General features: G+C 33.8%; 1 protein-coding gene across 5 annotated transcripts in view; it reads right to left on the bottom strand.

The window, feature by feature from the left end:
• LOC100368228 (phosphorylase b kinase regulatory subunit alpha, liver isoform-like) overlaps positions 1–24,820 on the bottom strand; it is a 54,645-nt gene that overhangs the window by 20,944 nt on the left and 8,881 nt on the right. For 3 of the 5 annotated variants that reach the window (XM_085498028.1, XM_085498029.1, XM_085498030.1), the window contains exons 4-14: positions 22,005–22,173; positions 18,447–18,529; positions 16,743–16,823; positions 15,502–15,642; positions 10,737–10,895; positions 10,015–10,233; positions 9,029–9,215; positions 4,561–4,695; positions 3,524–3,778; positions 2,689–2,859; positions 1,251–1,268 (exon numbers count right to left, since the gene is read on the bottom strand). In XM_085498028.1, coding sequence (XP_085354154.1) covers positions 1,251–1,268; positions 2,689–2,859; positions 3,524–3,778; positions 4,561–4,695; positions 9,029–9,215; positions 10,015–10,233; positions 10,737–10,895; positions 15,502–15,642; positions 16,743–16,823; positions 18,447–18,529; positions 22,005–22,173 — 1,618 coding nt within the window. The remainder of the gene's footprint in view (positions 1–1,250; positions 1,269–2,688; positions 2,860–3,523; positions 3,779–4,560; positions 4,696–9,028; positions 9,216–10,014; positions 10,234–10,736; positions 10,896–15,501; positions 15,643–16,742; positions 16,824–18,446; positions 18,530–22,004; positions 22,174–24,820) is intronic. The other 2 variants (XM_078010493.2, XM_085498031.1) reach the window with 1 other exon arrangement.

Genomic DNA, 24,820 nt, shown 5'->3' with positions numbered 1-24,820 from the left:
ACCTGACCATGTTGTTTTTGCCTTTTCTGTTATGTAAATCAGATTTTAGCATGAATTGCGCAATTGTGTCATTTTTATCAGTGAATGACTATCAGCGAGTGACCATGGCTACTGAAATAAACCATCCTGAACTATTATAAAGACAGCGATAGTGGACGCATTTCATCATGTAATCTGACCACTATAATCAGCAGTATTTGGCGCCTGTCAGCAAGGGCACATTAACTATTTTACATTATGTCAGGCTACTTGAATTTAGAAACGTTAACAAAAACTTTTCATAGTTACTGTAGAATACTTTATTTTCGCTTGGAATTTATTTTCGCTATTTTCGCTGAAGGGATGATTCCGTGAAAATAAAATCCAGCGAATATACTTTTTTTCCTGTATTTCACATTAAACTCATCAAAAATCAGTGAAAATAAATTCCAAGCAAAACGCCCAAAAAGCCTTTTCAGCGAAAATTAATTCCAGCGAAAATAAAATATTCCACAGTACTTTCGAAAATAGAATGTAATTTCTCTTCCCTTTTCTTACTACAAAGTAGACAAACTAACTCACAACTAGTAAGTAGTGTTATTAAAAAAGAAAAAAAACAAAAACAAGCTAAGGTGTTGTTACAAGTTTAGATAGAGAAAACAAGTTGCAGATCAAGATGCAGGAAAATATTTGTTTTCAACTTCAATCAATCCCAAGAGATAGTCTTTGTTAAATATTCACAGTCCCCAACAAAATCATTAAGAGAACGTTCAAAATTATGAAGAAGCAGGTGGTAGAGTGGTAGACAGACAAATTTACTTTCTCAGTAATGTATTCAGAACTGAGGATAAGTAATGTTAAATTTCAATCAGTACATTTTAATTTTTTTTTCAAATTTTCCAATGAAAGTGATAACATGTACGATGGGATTAACACAAATGTGAACACATAGTAATATATCGTTGCCATATTTGTAATAACAGAGTCCATATTTGGTAGCAGTATTAAATGATTGATGATATTATCAATATATGGTGATAGTGGGGACTGCTTCATATTAACTGAAAATGCAGTCTTGTTATGAAGAAATGGACGATACTGGGGATGAGAGACAGGAATAACATTGATAGATAACAGCAAGAATGAATGAGGAAAAGATCAGAGAAAATAAGAAAAGACAACATGGTAATGATGATTAAAACCACACACAAGGAGTAACACACATTTTAATAAATACAGCTATAAAGTGTTGCAAAGATGCTTCTACTCACTTCGAATCAGGCGCTCCACTGCAAGTGACAACAAAACACATGGCAGTGCATGGACAACACACACAGCAAGGCAGGCAAAAAATTAAAGTAAGAAATGACATTACATTACATAACAGTTCTCCGCATTAAATTTAACATGAGCAGTGAGCATAGCAGTGAGAAAAAAATCACACAACACGGAGGAAAATAAGATTCACCAACAAAATACAATCCTATGGTACAACCCACACAAACATGCAAGTGCTGAAAACCTTCCAAACTGTGAATACGCTTAATCATGATCAGTGAAGGGATTGTTAATAATTACATAATGTGTATGAACTATAAAAACAAAGACTTATAGTTTTATATTCTTTATAGCAACAGGTTTGTTCTTGGTTTTTAGAATTTGAACAGGAGTACTAAGAACCAAAGTTGGATGCTCTTTCGGTTGTGAACTAAAGTTCAAAGTTGCCACAAAATCCATGCATATCACATAAACAAATTTATATACTGTAAAATGACTAATTTTCACTGGGTTTAAATTTCACTGATTTACCATTTCAAGCATATTCAGTGGGTTTTAAAATTCACGGTTTCGTCATTTAGATAATGTGTTCTATGCTAAATTTTACATATTCACTGTGTTTTAATTTAGCGCATTTTTCCAGTCAGCGAAATAAGCTAAATTAAAACACAGTGAATAATTACCCCCTTTACAGTATACAATTTGTACGTGTTGCATGGGACCCATCAAACATTATTATCTGACTTCAAAAACCTTAGAATTTACCCATCCATGAAATGCTGTATTGGACACTGTTATGGACAAGTTAGAATGTCTTCCCTATTTGAGAATTGTGTGTCAAGTTAACTTACGTTTACACCACATCTGAACACTTTGTTACTGCACAGAAAGGTGCAATGTACAGGAATTAGCTACTGAACGCAAACGTTTGCATGGCATGAAACGTTATTCGCTGTAATTTCATTAAATTATTACTACAAACAAGGGAAGGATGTTATCATGAGAATACAGTATATGCACTCAGATAGTATGGAAACCCATCAAGCTCCACTTCAGTCGATATAATCACCATAGTACTGTCAAGCATACCTTGCGGTATCCTCGTAATAACCTCATGACACGATGTGGTTTGGGTGATGTTTCACAAACCGCAAATACCGGTGAATAAAAAAAGTATCTATATACTAGAACACAGAGGGAGTGAGTGAAGGTGGAGACAGATAAAACACAGTGAACACTGATAGCAATAAATATCGGAATCACACCACAAGGCAAAACCAAGAACCAATCCTGTTGCTGGCACAACACACTTCTAAATAACAGCTTATTTCAAAATGCCAAGTAAACCAAACTATCAAAAATGCAAGTATGGAAGTTAAATAGCAAAATTTGTAAAAAAAAAAATAGATAAAGCATGTGCTTTGTACGAACCACTGTCATCAGGGCCGTTGGTTGTTCCTTCCAAGAATGTAAGTCTACAATAACAAGATGTGCTGAGGAAGTCTTGTATCCTGCCAAGCTTGACCCTTACACCATTTGTGTAGCCAGTTTGTAGTTTACGTATAGTAGACGCAACAGCTGCTTGAAGGTTTTGTTCCTTATCTGAAAAAAGACCGCCGTAATGAACAAAATCAAGGTACATTGTATCATCTAAGTGCTAAACTAGATTCTTCATAGATTATAACATTCTTTAACTTTTAAATTTGATACATGGATGGAATGACAACATCCAGTGTATTTTGAAGTCCAGTGAATTACCAAAGAACACTTATTTAAGATGATGGCTTTTGCAAAAGTTCTACTGGGTTTTGTTAACCAATGATGTCATTTATTTACGGGTGCCTCAAAAGCATATCTTAGGGAGAGATGTGTGCTTGTTGATCTGCGGGTACGTATGAGGTTAGACAGATGCCATGCAAGACAAGTCTGGGTGTAATGCACACATCAGTGTTGTGGCTTCTGAATGTCTGCACAACTAACCCACAGAAAAGCTTTTGAGGCACCCGTACATAACCTTGTAACCTTGTGATGTGTGTGATGAAGTTCATGTATATCATGATTCGAGAAGCATGTATAAAAACATCACACCCATAATCAAATATTTGTAACCTCAACTAAGGAAAACAATTGTCCTCCTTATGTCAGGCAAATGATATCAGGGCCATTGATATCATTACAAATTAAACCCACTACCTTATACAACATGTGTAGAAATAATAAGTGGTTGTGAAACATACATGTATATGCTTAATTAATTAACACTTACCCAACATGCTATGTGTGACTGTCATAGTCAGAGTGGGTCGACCAAGTTCATTCCAGTTGTATCTTAAATAGGCCAAGTCAGTCTTGAACATATCTACTAAAAGATCATTGTCCAATGCCAAGTAGAACTGATGCTGATCAAAAAACTGAGGTGTAAATACAAATATCTGGTCTCGTAAGACATAGATCTTGGTGGTGCTTAAAAGACCTATGTCATGTGAGGGGCGACCTGAGAGACCAAGGTGATCATTCTTGCCTATAATAACAAATAAAAAGTTCAATTCAATTATATGTAGTACAAGAAATTATTTTACATACAATATTCAAAAAATGACCTTACTAATGCAAAGATGGCAGTAACACATATGAAGCATATATCTATGTGTTTTCAACATAAATGACATGGTATAAACCGCTCATCATGCTCTTCTGATCTGGGTGTATGTCTGAACACAGTGGAAATAGTCAAGATGGTGCCAGGTGGTGTTTTACAATGAATGGTATTGTCATTCGTTGAAATATGATCACAGATACACTCTTTATGAATACACAATGCAAGACCTAAAACAAGTACCAACACAATACATTCACACATTTTCTCACTCAAAAATAAACCTTAGAAGAAAATTGCCATCAAGATCTCATTAAGAGTGAGAGACCTCAAAATAGTTCTATTTTCTCTAGTCATCTCGCCCACTGTTTGTCTGGTATATGAAACCATGGCACTTGTATTTGGAATCACAATCAAGATGACAGAGAATGAAACACAATTTGAGAAGGGAAAAAATCTCATAGTTCTCTTGCTCTCAACATAACAGATAATTAAGTATTTCTAGAAATATACACGGTTTCGATGAAATGTGGGATCTTCATCATATAACACACAATTTACATACCATAAACTCTTTCTCTATTTTTGGTAATGTACCATGAATATGGAGTATCATTAAATCATCTGTTATTATCACAGGCAAGTGAGAAATCCGTAATGCATAAATGCAGTGAATAATACAGGGATTATGGGTAATGTAGACTCACCAAGCTGTGAATAGAGATGACTGAGAACCCTTGCTGGGTGAACTTGTATCGGTGCCACATCTGATATGGTCTGTACATAGAAATCTTGCTTTCCTAATGCCGCCTGTACTACTGGATCTTCAGCTAATATGGCAACTGTGAGTAAAGAGATAACCGGTATACAAGTATATGAAATAGCATCGTCCGAAACAAGGTGCCCAATCAGGTTGGACGTACTAAACTACCGGATCTTCAGCTAATATGGCAACTGTAAGTAAAGAGATAACCGGTATACAAGTATATGAAATAGCATCGTCCGAAACAAGGCGCCCAATCAGGTTGGACGTACTAAACTACCGGATCTTCAGCTAATATGGCAACTGTGAGTAAAGGGATAACCCATGTATGTAAATGTGTCGAAAAGGGCGTAGTGCGAGTCGCTAGTGCTAGTAGCACTAATCCGAAAAAGTACTAGATCTAGTGCTAAAATGGCACTAGATCTAGCGCTAAAATGGCACTAGATCTAGTGCTAAAATGGCACTAGATCTAGTGCTAAAATGTGCACAGTGCGAGTGGCATTGTTATTGCATTGTCAACGACGTCGAATTATAGGAGGGGCATCAACAACCACTTTCATATGCAAACTACAAACAGTATAAAACATTGGAAATATGCGCGAGTTGTCCATAATAATACTTTCTTTATATAATACCGGATTCTGCCCTAAATTCGGCCATCCGAAAAATCGCCCTTTGGATTTCATGGGTGATGGGCGCTTATTTGGGGTTCAAAATTTAAAAAAATAATTATCAAATATTTTGGGAGGAAATTTTCATTGTATCCAACTACACAGACTTTCTATGCCGTCAGTTGGGTCACCCAAGACGAAAGAAACTATTACAGAATTAACAATAATTAATAATTCTTGCTGAAAAAAAAAGTAAACCACCTGAAATTACAGTGTCGCCCAGTGTAATTTTTCAAATACATTTGTTTTTATTTTATAAACAAAAGTATATTTCAAATGACGTTTCTAATAAAAACGAACACAACTGCATTGCGTACACAGTCACTTGGGGGCTGAAAATCAATAAATACTAATTTTCAAAAAAAATCATCCGCTATACGTATATAAATAAACAAGTTGTGAAACACAGCACCTAGTAAATCGACACCCTGTCGGTTTCAAATGTCGATTTCTTACCTTAAAATGCAAAACAAAAATTTTAGAGGGGGTCAGGTGTTACGTTAATAACCATTGTTCATAATCGCTAACTTGGTTTTATTCAAAACTGCACAAATCGCGACAATTTCATGATCGAAAATGGCCAGCAGCCAGAATCAAGGGGGATTCGCACAGAGTTCTGGGTTTGTCATTTTTAAAACCCAGATTTCAAAAATAATTGCGATAACCAAAAAGCACCTCATCAGTTACGATATATAATTTTTTTCACTTTTATGTCACCAACCTACAATTTTGATATTATAGCATATTATCTTCACCATGGGAAATGAATGAATTTTCATTTTATAAAGTCACATAACATAAAAGTTGCACTGTAACACATTCTCTACATAATGTACTTCCTGCATAATTGGTCCGTTTTTTATAGAATATATTGCAAGTCATCCATCAATTCATGAATCACAGACCATAAACTGACAATGTATATAAGCAGCCTTAAGGTAGAGATGCAGTTTATTTGTGAATTTCAATCAAAAATAGTTTTTTTCGTTTTATATATAGATTTTTATCTAAAGAACATTCTGTGAAAATTTGACCAATGAATTCTTATTGGAACACCATTAAAATTGCTGTTTATTTTCTGGTTAAAAATAAAAAACACTCACACGTGGCAATGTTTATGTCCAATTGCCTAATTTGCATGAGTAAGCAAATAACAGGACCTTTGATTGACAATATGCATATCGAGATTGTACGGGTCATAGTTCATTCAATTCACGCGCATGTGCAATTATTCTCGAATCAGTTATCGCTCGCTAGCTAACCAAACATTATATTTCCTCAGCGTTTTTTCCTAATTTTTATCATTACATTATGCGTGGTGTGAAAAGAAAGAGAGGTAGAAAGAAGATTCAGATGATTTCTATGTCGGAAGAGGCAAAAGCTACACTGAAGGCATCAGCCCGCCGAACGAAAAACAAAATCGATGTGAGCGTCCAAACGTGACTTTCCCTGAAGGCGTGAATCCGAGTTTCTGATTGACTGAGAGATTTTATTTTTAAATAATTGTTCTCAAAAAATAAACTGAGCATATGAAGAATAATTTAACATTGTTCACAGTGATAACAGCTCATTGTCGAAACGAAGCTTACCCATTCACGCTAGTCACAATAAACATCATACTCTTGAATAGGCGTCAATGACTACGGTAAAACTTAGATTCTATATTAGGCATCAGGAATGATTGAAATGTCCGAAAATGACGCCAAAATACACCTTAAAAGTCCTATTTTTTTTCTAAATCCCATCCCGAATTTACGGCAGAATCTGGTCCCTCAAATAAGGGACACGCGAGCTTTGATTCTAACCGGATATATTGCACTGGGTCGGGGAGATACAACTTTCGTGTATCTTTTGTCCAATGCTAGGTGCTAGGTGGTGCGAGACAGCTTTGTTTGCAACCGGACAAACTCCGTTTAATCATGGAACTATTATAGTTCTATGGTTTAATTCAATGAAGCAAACAACTGACAATGCTAAAATAAATTGCAGAGGTACGCTAAAATTAATTGAAAACAAGCAAATAATTTCAATGAAAAATAAATCACAGAGAGAGGTAACTTGATACATTAACAACTCTTTTGACGCGCTGACCGCTTCTCCGCGTCTGATATTTTGTTTTCCTTGTCATAATACTTACTGATTGATGATTTTGTTTTGATTTTTGAGTTCTTTAGCCTGCAACTCGCCCACGACCTTTGCTTTTTCCGTGAAAAATGGGGAAGTTTACGTCAATTTGACGGACATTCCATTTTTTTTTAAACTAACGAGCACACTGTTTAGCACTCCTATTATTTCATTTGCTGATTTCTATTAAGAAAAATTCGACCGCTCGAAAATGCACCTTAATTTTGCACTCATGTCATGTCAGATTTCCAACACAAATTATTTAAAACCGGTCGAAATTTTAAAACTTTTACGTTAGGAGCTGGAGCTCTCTCTTTGCAGCGACCGTCGCCGGTAGTACAACAGCATGTTTTGTACTAGTATGTACATCCGTGCACTGATTGTCTGCGACTGTCTTAGAAAATCCCTGAATAAGGCATTACCAAAATCGGAAAAAATAAAAAAATTGCCTCCTTAAAAAACGAACAGAATTCAAATATTTCTTTTAACAAATATGTTGCAGTGGGAAAATGGGATTGGAAACGCTGAACAAAACTTCTGTGCCTTGCGTTTCGATTCTAGGATTATGCGATATTCATTATTGTGCGTTCGCTTCCTGGAGTTGGTTCTAAATACTACATAAAATCATCAAGGATAATTAATTTAATATCCCACTTTGTACTCTTCACGGTAAACCATAGGCTCTGAAATACTCGTAGATTTTTTATTGAAAATACATCGAAGAGAAGCCATGATGTTTTGATTGTGATAAAAAGTCACCTTCCTAGGACCGCCCCCTGTTTAATTATTCATGAGATGACATCATGTTTACTGGGCATTGCCACGTGTTTTTACCGACTCCATCAAAACACTGGTATGAATGACGTGTTTCTGATTTATATATTCAAGAGCAGTTGTTCTGGTCCAACAATTTTACATAAAATGTCTACGTCTATACGTTAACTTTCAATTTCAATAGTCTAGAAAGTATGACAAAGTATGACAATGCAGTAATTCCCAGTTTAACGCGCAAATATGCAAATTAGCCTTTTCCTCGTCTTCTATTTTTGGTGAATTCTTGGGTTTTAAATTAAAATAGCTGATAGGCGCTTTGGCCATTTGCCTCGAAATTTTCACACTTTATTGACAAGGTGTTCCCCCTTCAAAATGCGTCCGGACAGTTTATTACGACGAGTGGAACAAAAATAACAAGTCCGCAATTAACATGGATATATAAATTATGCAAAAATAGAAAAGAGTTAACTTTGAGGTCATGCTGTGCGACTTTGAAAGGCGTTAGAGAGATGAGTGGACGCATTTGAATTAGTAGTATACCAAGGTATCCAGTGATGTAATTTTACCCACAAACGGACTTGAAGTTTTTGAGCTAATTTTTTTAAACCACTTTTGTCCAAAAAAGCATATTTTTGACCCAAAATCAAAAACGCATTCTGGATATTTAAAATAAAAACAAGTTTTACAAAGTTTGTATAATAAGCTTTCAGAAAATATATAACATGCTGGATATATAATACCATCTTCATTGTCTAATTACTCAATTAAAAAGCAAGCCAAATAAACTGCATCTCTACCTTAACTTGACTCATTAAATTACAACAATTGGAGAAGTAAATTTACCTTGAACAACTAAGTCTGGTTTAGGTTCTGTACAAAACCTCCTGTTAAGTGGATCCAGTTCTCCTACTTGTAAAAAGTTATCTTGTAATAATCTACTGAGTATATACAATGAGGTACCCCACATTTGGGGTATTTTACCACCAGCTACTCTTTCTTGACTATGTGGTTCTTTATATTCCTTTTCAACCTACAGTGCATGTGAATGAGAATTCAGGATTAGACGAGAAATCAATAAATTAATTACCCATTTGTGTTTTACAAGCAGTTATATCATGTCATCAACTTTGGAGTCTTGCTAAAAATTTATTTATGACAAACATGGTCACTAGATCTAACTGACATTTGCACAAACAATTCAGTAATTCTCAAAATTCCAAAAATAAAATAAAACATTCAGCTGGTAAATCCATGACTTTGATATTTAAAGCAAATATCATATTTATATAAATTACCATACAAAATAAGTAAAATTTGAATGATCCTGCATAGAATAAATGCAACCATCGACTTATGTGGGCTTCAATTGGAGAAGTATTTCTAATAGTCAAGAACAAACACTGAGGCTGAAATTCTGAATTCAGGATTCACTGTGATGATTAAAGTACCCAGTAAGAGGATTGGAACAAATTGTCTGATATGATGCCATACCAAACACAAATATCATAGAAATTTTAAACTGAAACAGATTTTTATTGTCCCAGCTACTCAGTCTTTTTTTTTCACTCTTTTTTGGTGAACAATTGATACCTGCATGTTGTTGCTATTAATACTGGTAAGGTTAATACACCCAAACAAAAATAGTCATGTTCCTAGCGATTATGAATGCTAGTTAAAATGTACATTTTGGTGTTTTGAATGAAAAATTCTGACAAATCATAATATTAACAAAAAAAATAATGAAAATTAAAAAAAAGTAGGTGCCCATGCACATCTTTTTAACTACAGAAGAGATTTATGACACACCTTCGTTTTTGAAAAATACTTACTAAATGACTTTCTACATAATACAATTCTGGTACAACTTTAGTTCCATCAGTGCAAGTATAAAGTACATCATTCAACACTTCCCTGTATTCTGAAATCATCGTTCTATTAGACTGGAATATACCGTCAATCAATAAATAACACCAGAACACTGGCCATTCACACTCTATATTCTCAAAAACCTTCAATTCATAAGGTTCATAATAAAGCCTGTTAGGATCCTGTAAGACAATAAATTAATCAGCAATAGTAAATACACTGCTTGAACTTGAAAACATTTTCAAGTCAAATTTGATAAAATTGTATTGCTATCATAGGAATAATATAGGGAATATTGAAGGACACAAACTTGAAGGCAATTTCTTTTGATTGGTCTGGGATACTCAAAATACATGTAAAATGTAGCTCTTGAATGTTGCTATAGTCTTCATTTTGCTCTCACCTACTAAATGTGTCTGGATTTGTTTTTTAATTAATTTTCTTTCATATATGTTTCTAATGGTCAACACCTCTAAATGTTACTTTTAAATTTCCATCTAGAAACCCTCTCCACTTTTTTAAAATGATAATTGCAAACAGAAATATGTTCACATTATTTTTCACAGCTTTTTAAAAAAAAACTGCTAATTTCAAAGACACATTAGGTAGATCCATTGCATTATAAAGTAAAAGTAAACACACTGATACACATATACAATGAGTATCTAGGAATACATCCTCTCACCTCTTTGACAGTTTTATAACCATCTCGTAAGAACCGACAGCACCCGTAGTTTCCTTGTAATTTGTCCACTATGGTTTGTCTTGTAATGTTCACAAGATCTACATTATCTACTGCAAATGCTGGGAAGCTAATAACACTCAATAAGCCAGCATCTACTTCCTAAAACAGAAAAACCAATGCAATTACAAACTAAAGAGTGGTATGCATTTGAATACTACAAGTACGACTAATGGCAGGCATAATCAATGTAAGGGTAATACATTTGTACATGCAAGTACCGTACATTTTGAACCCAGAACAATGACAATTGTGTAGTATATTGCACAGAATAACATTTTCCCCCCACAGAGAGGTACATGTATTGTACAGATCCTGTGCATTTATAATATGCCGATTTACATGAGAACTGCATGATATAAACAGCAGTATACATGTATATATTTGTGTACTATGCTTCTTTGGTCTGGTTGATAATTTATGTAATGGTGCACATACATGTACATGAACAGATCTTGTAGAACCATTATGTATTTCATAATTTTAGCAAACATTTTGTGCCTCCTTTAACATATTCAAAGGTTGTTAAGTAGCATACATGTAGTTGATTCAAAGCTGGACATACCCAGACAAAATAATAAAGCTGAAATTCATTCAATCTTAGATTCAATTTTGACCTATCCTTATGAAACCACAAAATTGCCAAAAAAAAAATTCATGAAAGTTTTATGATTTCACAAAACAATATGCTGTAAGAATACTTTATTTTCGCTTGGAATTTATTTTCGCTATTTTCGCTGAAGGGATGATTCCGTGAAAATAAAATCCAGCAAATATACTTTTTTTCCTATATTTCATATTAAACTCATCAAAAAACAGTGAAAATAAATTCCAAGCAAAACGCCCAAAAAGCCTTTTCAGCGAAAATTAATTCCAGCGAAAATAAAGTATTCCACAGTATACTTTACAATTTAAGATGCATGCACATGTAACCATTGCAAAACACAAATCATGATACAGGTGAATAATTTGACATTCAACTCTGAAACTGAATCTGAAACTAACCATTCTTTAGAATGTTGAATTTGGGGTTTAGAGAGGGATCAGTATGGTGCATGTTGGCACTGGGTAACAATATTAGGAGGAGAAAGGTTGGAAAACAAGCGAGATAAGGTTGGGTGGAAAGGGTTGCATCTCCTGAATCTATTCAGTAACATTAAGCTTTGGCAGCCAAAATATCATCATAATATTCATGATCTGTTTGTACTATATGAACATTTGGCATGATGGTCCAATACTTCATTCTTAGTGTTACATAAAATCAATACAACTGTTTATGTATAATATTAACAGAACTCCTTAAACCTAGATAAACCATTCATGATATTTCTATCTCCCTGGCATGTTTACATAGATAGTGCAATGGTTTTTGTATTTATACACAGAGACTACAGTTGCTGATAATGATAATTGGTTATGACCTTTATCAATGTAAATATCTGCTTTATATCCAGTACAAGTACAGGTATTGAGGCAATGCATCCAAGGGTTTTTATCAAATCTGACCAGAAAATTAAACCTACTTTAGTTCAGATTTATACTCAATGATACATCACATTACCATGGCAACAGGCAATTAAGGACGTGTATCATACCCCAAGGAATAGAAATTATTATAACAATAATAACTATTTGCAGGGATCTTTATTCAACACAGAATATGAACACTACTTAAAGATTTCTCAAATATAATTATTAAATTCACAATGCAGGTTTTTTCTTTGTGGATTTTTTTGCACAACGTTCAAGTATGTAATAAAATAAATGACTTTGATTTATCGTACCGAATCAATGTCACCATCTACTTATAATTCAGCTTTCCTTGAATGTCTTGTACACTATTTACTCCAATGTACATGTTTTATGTAAAATACACTATCAAAATAGTTCACAAAACTAGAATGAAATTACTTATACCCAGGTGCTTTATTGTTTATTCATTAAATCTTCTTCAAAAGATAATTTCCCACTAACATTTTGGTTTTTACATTTTACATGTTGTTGTTAATGACATCATTCTCATCAGAGGCAGCTTTTTGTCTAAATTTAAATAAATAAATTTTAAACAAGAAATCTAAATTTGGCTTCTAAAAGGTTGAAATATTTTTGGAATCATGCAGGCTTCTATTACTAAGAAAATCAGAGTTGACATTCGTATAGCTTTCAGCAATACACCACATTATACACTTATTTCATTGGCATCTGCAGATGGCAAGCAAGTACACAAATTAAGTTCAGAAGAAAATTTAATTTATGGATGTGTTGCTGATAAGTGTCACCAATATGTATTTACCGGTAACATTAACAATTTCAATATTAGCCCAAATTAGCCAAAGTTTTCAGTGTAAGTTTACAAAGAAGTGAATGTGTACAATATGTCCCACAATAAGCAAGGAAAGTTTTAGAACCGCAGTCATTAAAATGAAATGGCCACCAGTCAGCTATTTTGAATTCAATCTGCAAAACAAAGCGACATGCAACAAGGTCCCATACTGTCAGACTTGTATACCAACTTTGAATACCACCTCATCCCAATGACAGAATTGATTTTGATGAATTTTTGTCGCAACAAATTCAGCTGCTATTTTGAATTGAATCATAAAACTAATATGAATGTACATTTATGATGTATATGTGAAGTATTTTTTTAACTCATTAATTACTGAAAACACAAAACTTGTTTTATATAACCTTGAAAAGCTTACTAACATTTTATTTAAAAATAATACATATAACACCATACATTTGCATAACCACAGTTCAAAAGCATTAACCAATAGACAGCAGACAAATGATAGGTATACACAATTTATTAAAATACATAGTCAAACCAGTATGATAATAACATGTGGACCTCAAAGCCGACGACCAATTAGTGATGACATGAGTATGAAATGATTGAGCACATCCTGTTCCACATGTGGCACTGGGATATACATGTATATAATAATAATCAAACAATTGTTATATATCAGACAGAAGTGACAGTAATGTGTCTAAGCAGTGTGCCCGCTGAGCCACGATTTTTTTTTGATAATTATCTTAAAAAAACATCTTAACATACATGCAGTCATGAAATTTGTAATTTTGTAAAATGATTTTTATAAACAAAATGACAAAATAAATGTAATACTAAGAAAATCAGGTGTCGCAACAGTTTAGTTCACACATTTAGAAGCTTAAGACAGCTACATTGAATCTTTTATTTTTTCCTGAAGATTTCTCTTTTCGCACCAAATTGACTCAACTTGAATTTTAGAATTTTATTTTATCTAAAGATCACGCTGAATCAAGGATCACGCTAAATCTAAGATCACTATAGTCATAATGAAACAACCAAATTTGGCTTCACGAAGATCATAACATCTGCCAAACAAACTTTTTGAATGTGACAAGTCAAATAACAGCGAGTTTGTAAATGATCCAGCAGAACCAAAATTAAATAAGTTTGTTTTGTATAGATGTTGCCAACATTTTGTCCATTCTAAAATTGCTTGGATACACATACCACATGAAATACATGTAAAGGTGAGCTAGACTACACAGCAGGCAGTTTGCTTAATGTTAGGAATAATAAACAGGGACGGACATTTCAGAGCACAGACATAACATTTCACAAATAATCTTAAACCATGCATGGTACGTCTTATTTTAGGCACTTAGAATGACTTTTCATTTTCACAGAGTTCTCAAGTGGAAATAAGATTCATACAGAAACTACCGAATACAAACGTATTAGTGAACACAAGCATGATAAGATCAATTCTGACAAGCAGTTGTAATGAGTTTCTACCTATCACTATTATGTAACTAATAAGATCAGAGGCAAGAAGAAATGAGAAATCTCATTTCAAGATGTATCCAAAGAACAATACAAAATGTATGTCTGAGTTATTGTTGTCTACCTTACATAGTGTGAATTGATCATATATTAAATAACATGGGAATTTCTTGGGATATTACACACAATGTTTTTTCCAACTGACACAAAATGCACATGCATCTGTATGTGAGGAGAATTTCTTATGACACTATTTAAGACAACACTATGAATAAAAAGAAAAAGTACACATTCTGCTAATTCATCTTCAACGAGCGCAGAATTTCATATAAGAAAAAATAGAACAAGTTGAGTTTCGACAAAAGTCTACTACATTATCATTTAATACTCCACCCAGAAACTCTTTTGTATAAAGTGTCCGAGTCTATTTTTCTCATAGTGGTCTCCATGGATGACACATGGGAATTATGAGTTTCTATTTTGGAACAACAAAGTAGGATTTATATCAACTCCAGTGAACATTCATTTCCCACGGGGGTAACACTGAAATAGCATACAATTCTTAGTAGTTGTAAGAGAAAGACGTGCAACACAGGTTAATGTAAAATATCATGTTACAAACCAAATTGTAGCCTCACTAATGTACCAACAACACAGTTTTTGGCAGTTGATAGTAACAGAATATCTCCTATACTTTCATACCTACTTCAGTAAGCACAAATTATTAACTGTTTTACATGTTTTGTGAAATCTACACTGATTTTCCAACAAAGATTGCTGATGAAAAAACACTTCTAGTATTTGCCAAATATACATGTACAAACACCATTGAGAAGGTTAAATGAAGTATTCATTGCAGATAGAATTATTTTGAATGTTCAGGTACTGACATGACATGGTCATGACAATCCTAATATGTAGTCTTACCTTAGATTTGGATTCCCTGGGTAGCATGGATTCTAATACAGCTGCACATTTAGCAGTTTCATCTGGCAAGACATGGATAACTGAGGCTGGTCCTCCACGAGCACCAAATAAATTAAGTTCACTTAAAGCCTCTAAGGCAGCCTGCAGGTGAATAGTGACATAGCATGAAAATCAATGAAGCTTCCAACATTAGCAATCCCTGGTACATTGTATAATGCATCTTTCTCCACATTTAACTCTAACCTAATTCAGAAAATTAACAGGTCAGATCAGGTCGGGTCAGGTCGGGTCGGGTCAGATCAGGTCAAGTCTATATCTGAAGTAGTGTTTATTTCACTATCACATAGATAACATTTGTATTTCCGCAGTGTGATGTTATACAGTACAGATCCAAATTGTAAATATCACATACTGCCAAAATTTTTAATCCTATAACATTTTATTTGACGTCAGCAGACACCTACATGTATGGTTCAGGGTGATACAAAAGTCACTCGTTTCAGCTGACGTCAAGAAAATATTGAGGGATTATATATAAATATTTAATTATAGATAAGTACTGCATATGCGAGCCAAAGGTCAAAAATACTGCATGCATTTAAAAAAGAATAAAGTACATGTAAGTGCTACCAAACATTTGCAAAGCACACTAATTGTCTCCCGAGGAATGTTTTGTCATTTGTTTTCACATTCAAAGCTGTGACAGGCGAGTACTTTTCTCTAACATGTTATGGATTTTTTTTCAAAAAAGGATATATTATTGTTCACATGAAATTCTGATGTTTGCGCCTTACATTATAATTACATTACACCAACCCTTTCATCACTGGATTCATTACACATGGATGGTTAAATGTTCTTAAACCTTTTTACCACAAATTCACAAAATATTCCTGCTTATAGTCTGCACTTTCCTTCAGAAGATTGAGACAAAAAAAGCCAAATCTTTTGAGTAAAAATTGAAAATTGTCTCAAATTTTGTCTGTTGGCTCCAAAATTAGGGTTTATTTCCAGAAATATTGAAGAATATGAGAAAAAAGTGCTGAAAAATCTGGGCGAGAAGGTCTGGTGGTGAAAATGTTAAAAGCATGGACATTATGGATCTATGGTCTTCAATGAGACAACATAAAATAATCTGTAGGCAATAGAGCATTGCATACAATTCACTAAAATTAAATACCATATCCACGCTGAAAATGTCAGTCATCAGACACCGACAACAAACAAAACACAATTATTACCTTCGCCATTCCTATAGAGCTGGCATTTAACTCAGGGATGCCCTTATTGGTTTTATCTCCTCTCTCCCAGATACCAAAATCCTAAAAATAAAATGACGAAATTATTCATGAGCAAATCCTGTATAGTCCAGATCATATAATTCTGGTTTCCGTAAATCAAAACAAAATACAGTCTCACACTAAGGGTTCTTGAGGTAGAATGTACGCGTTTTTGATATACAATGTACATGTATGTAATATACATGTACAGTTGTATACTATATCCAAATCTGTCTTATTAATTATTTGTCAACAGCATGACAATTTTAAATCAATGGAAACACCCACATCTTGACATCAACAAGAATACATCATATAATTAATTTACCCTATGTCATCAAGCTAAACTTTGAGATGCAGAGATAGTCCACAACTTCAAACGAATGTGTTTATATGTATGGCATGCTGTATAATGTAGGTGTAAAGTTTGATTGCAATCAGTCATTAAGCATTCGTCAATATAATGTTTTGTTATTTCCATTTTGAGTCCAATCTTAAAAACAACAAGCCATGCATGGCACAGTTCTCGTTAGTTATCGAATTTAAGATATATAGTTTTGTTTATAGTAATATAGCTGGAATATAAACATGTCAGGAATATGATTATGATGATTGTTTAACTTTAAAATGATTGACATTTGTATCGTCAAACCAGTATTGAGAGATACTGCTCTGGAACAGAATTAATTAAAACAAAATCATTTTGAATACATGTATAATGAATATATAAAATTTGAACATAATCAGTCAAAGCATGTCAAAAATATGGCTCTAGAAGCCCATTCATTAAAACAAAATGGCCGCTAGTCAGCCATTCTGAATCCGATCTGAAAAATAAAATGATGTGCATCAGGAACCTTTAATGTCTAATGTATATATACCAAGTTTGAACGAAATCCATCCATAAATGCCAGAAATGCAAGTCAGAGATATAGCACTAGAACCATATTCATTAAAACAAAATGGCCACCTGTCTGTAATCTTGAATCTGATGTGAAGTTTCAATGTGATTCACCCAGGCATCTCCAAGATGCATAGATGCACACATGCATGCAAGGAAATTAAAAGTTTCATTTTGTTTGGCTACATCTGGTGAAAAAATCATATGTACATGATGGGTATATATATTGTATACGACTGTCAAAAATTATAAGTACCCCAGTATATTCTGATGATTACTGTAAAAATCTGTATTAGATACTACGGTGTCTAATAAAACAGTACAAAACAACAGAGGGAATGCGGCTTCTATTGTCTACACGTACACATATGAGAAATGGTGATTTTTTGGTTCTAAATTGTTCCAAGAAAGTCCATTTATCTTTTAGATTTCAAAGTAGGTCAGTTCCTAACACTGTGTGCATTTCAAAGTCAGTACTGAAGTAAGTTGGAAATAGTAACAATGAAGATGTCATTGACATACATGGTGTATGTAAGCAAATAGCTGTGTAAAGGAACTGATACATGTATACTGAGTATAACCAATAGAGTTGTTTGCAAATTTGATAGGATTATACCCTATATCCACACATACAACAAAAGATACAAATACTTAGTCTCAAATACCAGAGAAAATATGACGTAGTTGTGTTCTATATACACAATGGTAAGAGATACCTGTCAAAAGATTGTTTGATATACGGAGATGACATAAATTAAACTTACTGCTATTCTGTAAGAAGATTCTATGTAAAAAACCATGTTCTGTATAAAATCTACTTCATCTAAAGTAAATATAATCTGAAGACCTGCAACAAAGATCAAAACAAAATCCATTATCACATTACCAGAATTAATGTGCATATCTCCACAGTGTGACATAATACAAGGTAGATACAAAATGCACATCACATAGTATGATATCATAGGCTGCCAAACTTTCTTTCAGTGTATGCTACCAGAAAGTTTTCTGGACTATCAGATTTATATACAATACATGTATATACGGTCTGACAGCTACAGGTTATGGTAATCAAAGAAGTTCAAGTTGGTTAAATCACATGTTTGTGTGCTTATGTCAGCCTAAGAGAAAAATATTATGAAATTATATAAAAATACTGAATTACACAATGTAGATGATTACATGTGGCAAATCACCATTCCTTGGGAGGTTATCTCTGACCTTGCTACTGTTTAAACCATTTCCTACACGTAGGCAAAATCTCATGCATAGATGACGATGCTAATGTTTAATTGAATATTACTAATCTAAAAGGTTTTGTTGAGCCATAAGCCAAACACTCCAACTTGTGCACAGTGCTTCAAAGGATGGACACAGTGATGTCATACATAGCTTGATCACATGATCACACTAGAAGTTTTCAACAAATTCAAAGTCATACGTGCATAATCCAGAAATTACAATTTTATTTGAGATTAAAATGTGAATACTGCATTAGATATTACATGTAGTAGTGCATATGCTTGAATAAATAATAGAGGTATATGTACATGTATGTTTTAATTTAACAATCCAGTATAAAATGAATGCAATTTTTGATTGACATGTAAGCCTATAAGAGATGAGCTTTTAATAGAACATATTATACATGTACAGTAATTTTGAGACAGTCCACGAAGTGAAATAATTTAACCCTGACAACTATGTAGGTATAGTTCCAATATGTTCATAATAAGTAATGGAAGAAACATGGGCACATCAACAAAGCTGTGCAGTACTGAAAATGAAGAAAACAAGAATGATTCTGATCAGTTTTTGTTTCGTGGTACAAGATTTTCACCATGACGACAGTGACAGATGAGATGCCATTTACTATTTACGGTAACAAAGAAGATCCACCCATTAATGGTAACCATAGTAACACAAATGATGCAATTACCAGGGTTTTTTTTTCTGTACCATTAATATCACAGGTTTAATTCTCAAGGGATAACATGCACAGTACATAGATAATTTTAACAGCCTACAGTTGTATAGTGATATTGATTTGGACCTGGTAGTACATTACCAGGACACATTTGTATAGCATTTTAGTATCTGTTATTTGTTTTGACCTGGCTTGCAATAAATACATGAATCTACAAGTAAATAATAGCACACATTGCTACAGTAGATTCAGATATATTCCAAGTTCTATCACACATTGCTACAGTAGATTCAGATATATTCCAAGTTCTATCACACATTGCTACAGTAGATTCAGATATATTCCAAGTTCTATCACACATTGCTACAGTAGATTCAGATATATTCCAAGTTCTATCACACATTCACTGGTATTGCTTTTCAATATTTAATGAACACAAAGATTGGTTTCAAGCGTTACCAGATATAAAGAAATTTTTTTTTTTTTTACAATCTAAGTTCTACCAAATATTATTTAAACATATGTGATATGCTGACAAGTTAAAATATTTCTCATACTTATAAATGCCATTTTATTTACACTGCCCCCTACACTGTACAAAGGCATTCATTTTAATGTCAAATCATGCTTCAACAATCCATTCTCGGACAAACCTTCAGAAAGTAAAGCCACATGTCCTATCCAATCACAGGTATACAGTATCCTAGCAACAGTACCACACAGAGAATCCTGGCTATATGCCAAGAAATGTCCCATCATCTATACTGACATAGGCGGTATCGGGACATTTGACATTAGCACAACAGTTGCATTCATAATTCTGACACACAATCCCATAAACTATAAAGATTCATTAGCACGAGGGAGATATCAGTAGTAGGATGAAATCAATACTTTTAACTGTATCATAGTAAGCAACAATTTAACATTATTCTAACATTACTTTTTTATTACTACTTGACAAGTACATCAAAATATTGTGTCTTGGCGTGTGCAAGAAGTTATTTAGGTTAACCTTATGTTAATTTTAACATTCCTGCAACGGCATACCTCATAGTATTTGTAGTACATGCATTACAAAATTGAATAATTGCTTTTTTCATATTGTACTGCTAGGCAACAGTATATATTATAAAACAATTGTTTAAATGGTAGCATGCCATATACCATATCAGTTCTATTATAATTTGTGCATCCTACGCAACACAATAAATGTTAAAATGTCTAATAGAAAGCAACTGAAAATTGTATATATGCAATGACCAGATGTTTAATCATAGAGAAATATAACATACTTCAACAAATTTTCAAACAATTTCTGGGGTTCGACTATGTACATGTACGTACTGCTTTTATAATTTAGGAGAGGTTAACACATGCCGATACTTGTACCGGTATCTACCATAGCAACTAGAGAACAGAATGACCTCAAATGTCTGGGTCGATGTCCTTTTAAATCCCTTTACGTCATACTTTATAACAGAATTAATACTCAACTACTGAATAGAGTGTGTTCAATTACTAACCTATTCAAAAGTTTTCACACACAAACGCAAACATCGTGATACTAATCAACAAAAAACAAATTCTTAAAAAATTATACAAATCAAACTGATAGTGAATCTATTTGGAAATAATAACGGAAATCGATGAAAATCAATCAGGTTGTCATTTTTTTGTCGGTTGAATTTCATTAAAATTCAAAAATACCTTAAGTTATCGGTCATGCTGGTTGGCAAAATTGTAAATAAATGGCATCACAGCGAACTAATCTATACATATAGTTATACCATCAAGTAGAATAACAATTGAATTGCAAAGATTACAAAAAGTCTGATTTCCTCTTAGGAAAAAATACTTTGCATATTGCCAATTTTCATAATGGTAGAATTGTTTTCAAGGGTATGTTTTATAATATCTCATTTTCTCACTATTAAACCTTGTTGTAGAATGTATCCATGGAATGAAAATTTTCTATTTTCCTGAAATTCCTAAACACCTTCAATTTTCTGACCTATATTTTGGAGCATATTTTTATCAATTTCAATTTGATAAATATTGATCAAACCAAATTTATTAAAATTTGTATACAATGATAAAATTATCCATTTTATCTTCAACTTTTAATAAAATATTGAAAGAAAATCATGCAGGGGTTATTTTGAGAAAGATGACTAAAAGAACAAAAGTTCAAAAGATTAAGTCTCTTTTATGCAAATGCACATAGGTGCAAATAACAAAAAAAATGTATCGGTAGATTTATTGCACAAAAATTTCAATAAGAAATTGAAGTTGTTGAGAAAAACCATATTGCATTCAAGAAAACACTGATACACGTACAACATGCAAGTGTGATTTACTGAAATAGGAGACAAAACAAGCATTGTAGACATACCTGATGCGGTCATTTGAGCTAACATGAGTAAATAGAGGGAGGTAGCATCAATCTGTAAATGTCCCCAGTCATAATCTCCAACCACAGTATCACCCGTCTTGATACTATACTTGGCATGGAGTGCATCTTTAGGATTCTGAGAGAACTTGAAAGCTTCCACCTTGTGCACCTGCAAACAAAGGAAGTGAAGAATTTGATAAATTGGTGCTGACATCTGACATAATATTATGGCTCATTCAGTGCATAATTTTGATATGCAATAAATGTGTGAAATACTGCAGTTGGGTGACTAATGATGAAAAAGCCATACATAAAAAAATGGACATTTGTCTGACAAAATTGAAAAACTTCACGTATTAGAATTAGAGAAAATCATAAAATAAGCTAACAGTGAACATTTTACTGAAACGTACATTCTTTGATCAATGGCTTACTGCAAACACACTCAGTCATTGGTTAACTGCAAACACACTCAGTCATTGGTTCACTGCAAACACACTCAGTCATTGGTTTACCACAAACACACTCAGTCATTGGTTTACCTCAAACACACTCAGTCATTGGTTTACCTCAAACACACTCAGTCATTGGTTTACCACAAACACACCCAGTCATTGGTTTACCTCAAACACACTCAGTCATTGGTTCACTGCAAACACACTCGGTCATTGGTTCACTGCAAACACACTTAGTCATTGGTTTACCACAAACACACTCAGTCATTGGTTTACCTCAAACACACTCAGTCATTGGTTCACTACAAACACACCCAGTCATTGGTTTGCATCAAACACACTCTGTCATTGGTTCACTGCAAACACACTCTGTCATTGGTTCACTGCAAACACACTCGGTCATTGGTTCACTGCAAACACACTTAGTCATTGGTTCACTGCAAACACACTCAGTCATTGGTTCACTGCAAACATACTGGTTGGTACAATGCAAAAACACTTGGTGAACGGTTAACAGATTCAGTCATTGGTTCACTGCAAACACACTCAGTCATTGGTTCACTGCAAACACACTCAGTGATTGGTTCACTGCAAACATACTGGTTGGTACAATGCACTTGGTGATCGGTTAACACATTCACTTGTTGGTTCACTGCAAACACACTCGGTCATTGGTTCACTGCAAACACACTTAGTCATTGGTTCACTGCAAACACACTCAGTGATTGGTTCACTGCAAACATACTGGTTGGTACAATGCAAAAACACTTGGTGATCGGTTAACAGATTCAGTCATTGGTTCACTGCTAACACACTCAGTCATTGGTTCACTGCAAACAGTCATTGGTTTACCTCAAACACACTCAGTCATTGGTTTACTTCAAACACACTCAGTCATTGGTTCACTACAAACACACCCAGTCATTGGTTTCCCACAACCACACCCAGTCATTGGTTTACCACAAACACACTCAGTCATTGGTTTACCTCAAACACTCAGTCATTGGTTCACCACAAACACACCCAGTCATTGGTTTACCTCAAACACACTCAGTCATTGGTTCACCACAAACGCACGCAGTCATTGGTTTACCTCAAACACATTCAGTCATTGGTTTACCACAAACACACTCAGTCATTGGTTTACCTCAAACACACTCAGTCATTTGTTTACCACAAACACACCCAGTCATTGGTTTACCTCAAACACACTCAGTCATTGGTTTACCACAAACACACTCAGTCATTGGTTTACCTCAAACACTCAGTCATTGGTTCACCACAAACGCACCCAGTCATTGGTTTACCTCAAACACACTCAGTCATTGGTTCACCACAAACACACGCAGTCATTGGTTTACCTCAAACACATTCAGTCATTGGTTTACCACAAACACACTCAGTCATTGGTTTACCTCAAACACACTCAGTCATTGGTTTACCTCAAACACACTCAGTCATTGGTTCACTACAAACACACCCAGTCATTGGTTTCCCACAACCACACTCAGTCATTGGTTTACCACAAACACACATAGGTTGTATTCAAATTAACATACAGTGTTCTCTCCAAGATACAAAATAATTAGCAGTGTTCATTATTGCCGTATTTGATTTTCACACCTTTACTTTTGTCTATGATTTCTGCAGCTATTGTTCTATGAGCTATTGTTATGTTAATCATCCTCACTGTTCTTTCAAGCCATAAATAATAACAATTAGATCATTTGGGTTGGCACGTTCTTGTATACTAGCATGTACATATAGTAAATTGATTTTCCTTTTTTAAGCCATAACTTGTGGGGGTTTTTTCAAATTATAAAACTAAACGTAATATAGTGCATAAGCAAATTAGGAAAAATTAAAAAAAAAAAATTATGAATTAAGAATAAATTATGTAAATTATAATATGCTAATTATTATGCAAGTTAGCTGCCATCCTTGACCAAAATCCTGGGGTGGACACTGATAAATGTCGTTTTCAACACAGATACTGTATCTTGGCCCTGAAAATAAGTTTTGATGTACTTAATTAAATACATGAAATTAATTACAGCGTCCTTCAATGTCACAAATTTAAAATAATCAACAAAATGTGACTTTTTTCATTAAAATGGCATCTCATCTAATTTAGGATGAATTACCTCAGTACCTCCTTAAAAAGCATTTTTCGCTATTGCGTTCTGATTAGCTAACTGATAAATACAATTAATAACCATAGAACACTTATTCATTTTGCTATTAATTCAGAAGGAAAAGTGTTTTTTGGTTGACATACATGTATGCTTGTCTTTTGAAATAACTAAATGGTGACTTTTCAGGAAAATGGTAAAAGCTCTATAGTGCCAAATCTGAGTTTGA

This window comes from Saccoglossus kowalevskii, chromosome 4 (genome assembly GCF_978046115.1).
Source record: "Saccoglossus kowalevskii chromosome 4, keSacKowa6.1, whole genome shotgun sequence".
NCBI classification, from domain to species: domain Eukaryota; kingdom Metazoa; phylum Hemichordata; class Enteropneusta; family Harrimaniidae; genus Saccoglossus; species Saccoglossus kowalevskii.
The sequence above is the reverse complement of the archived record's forward strand: the minus strand, read 5'-3'. Positions and strand labels throughout refer to the sequence as shown.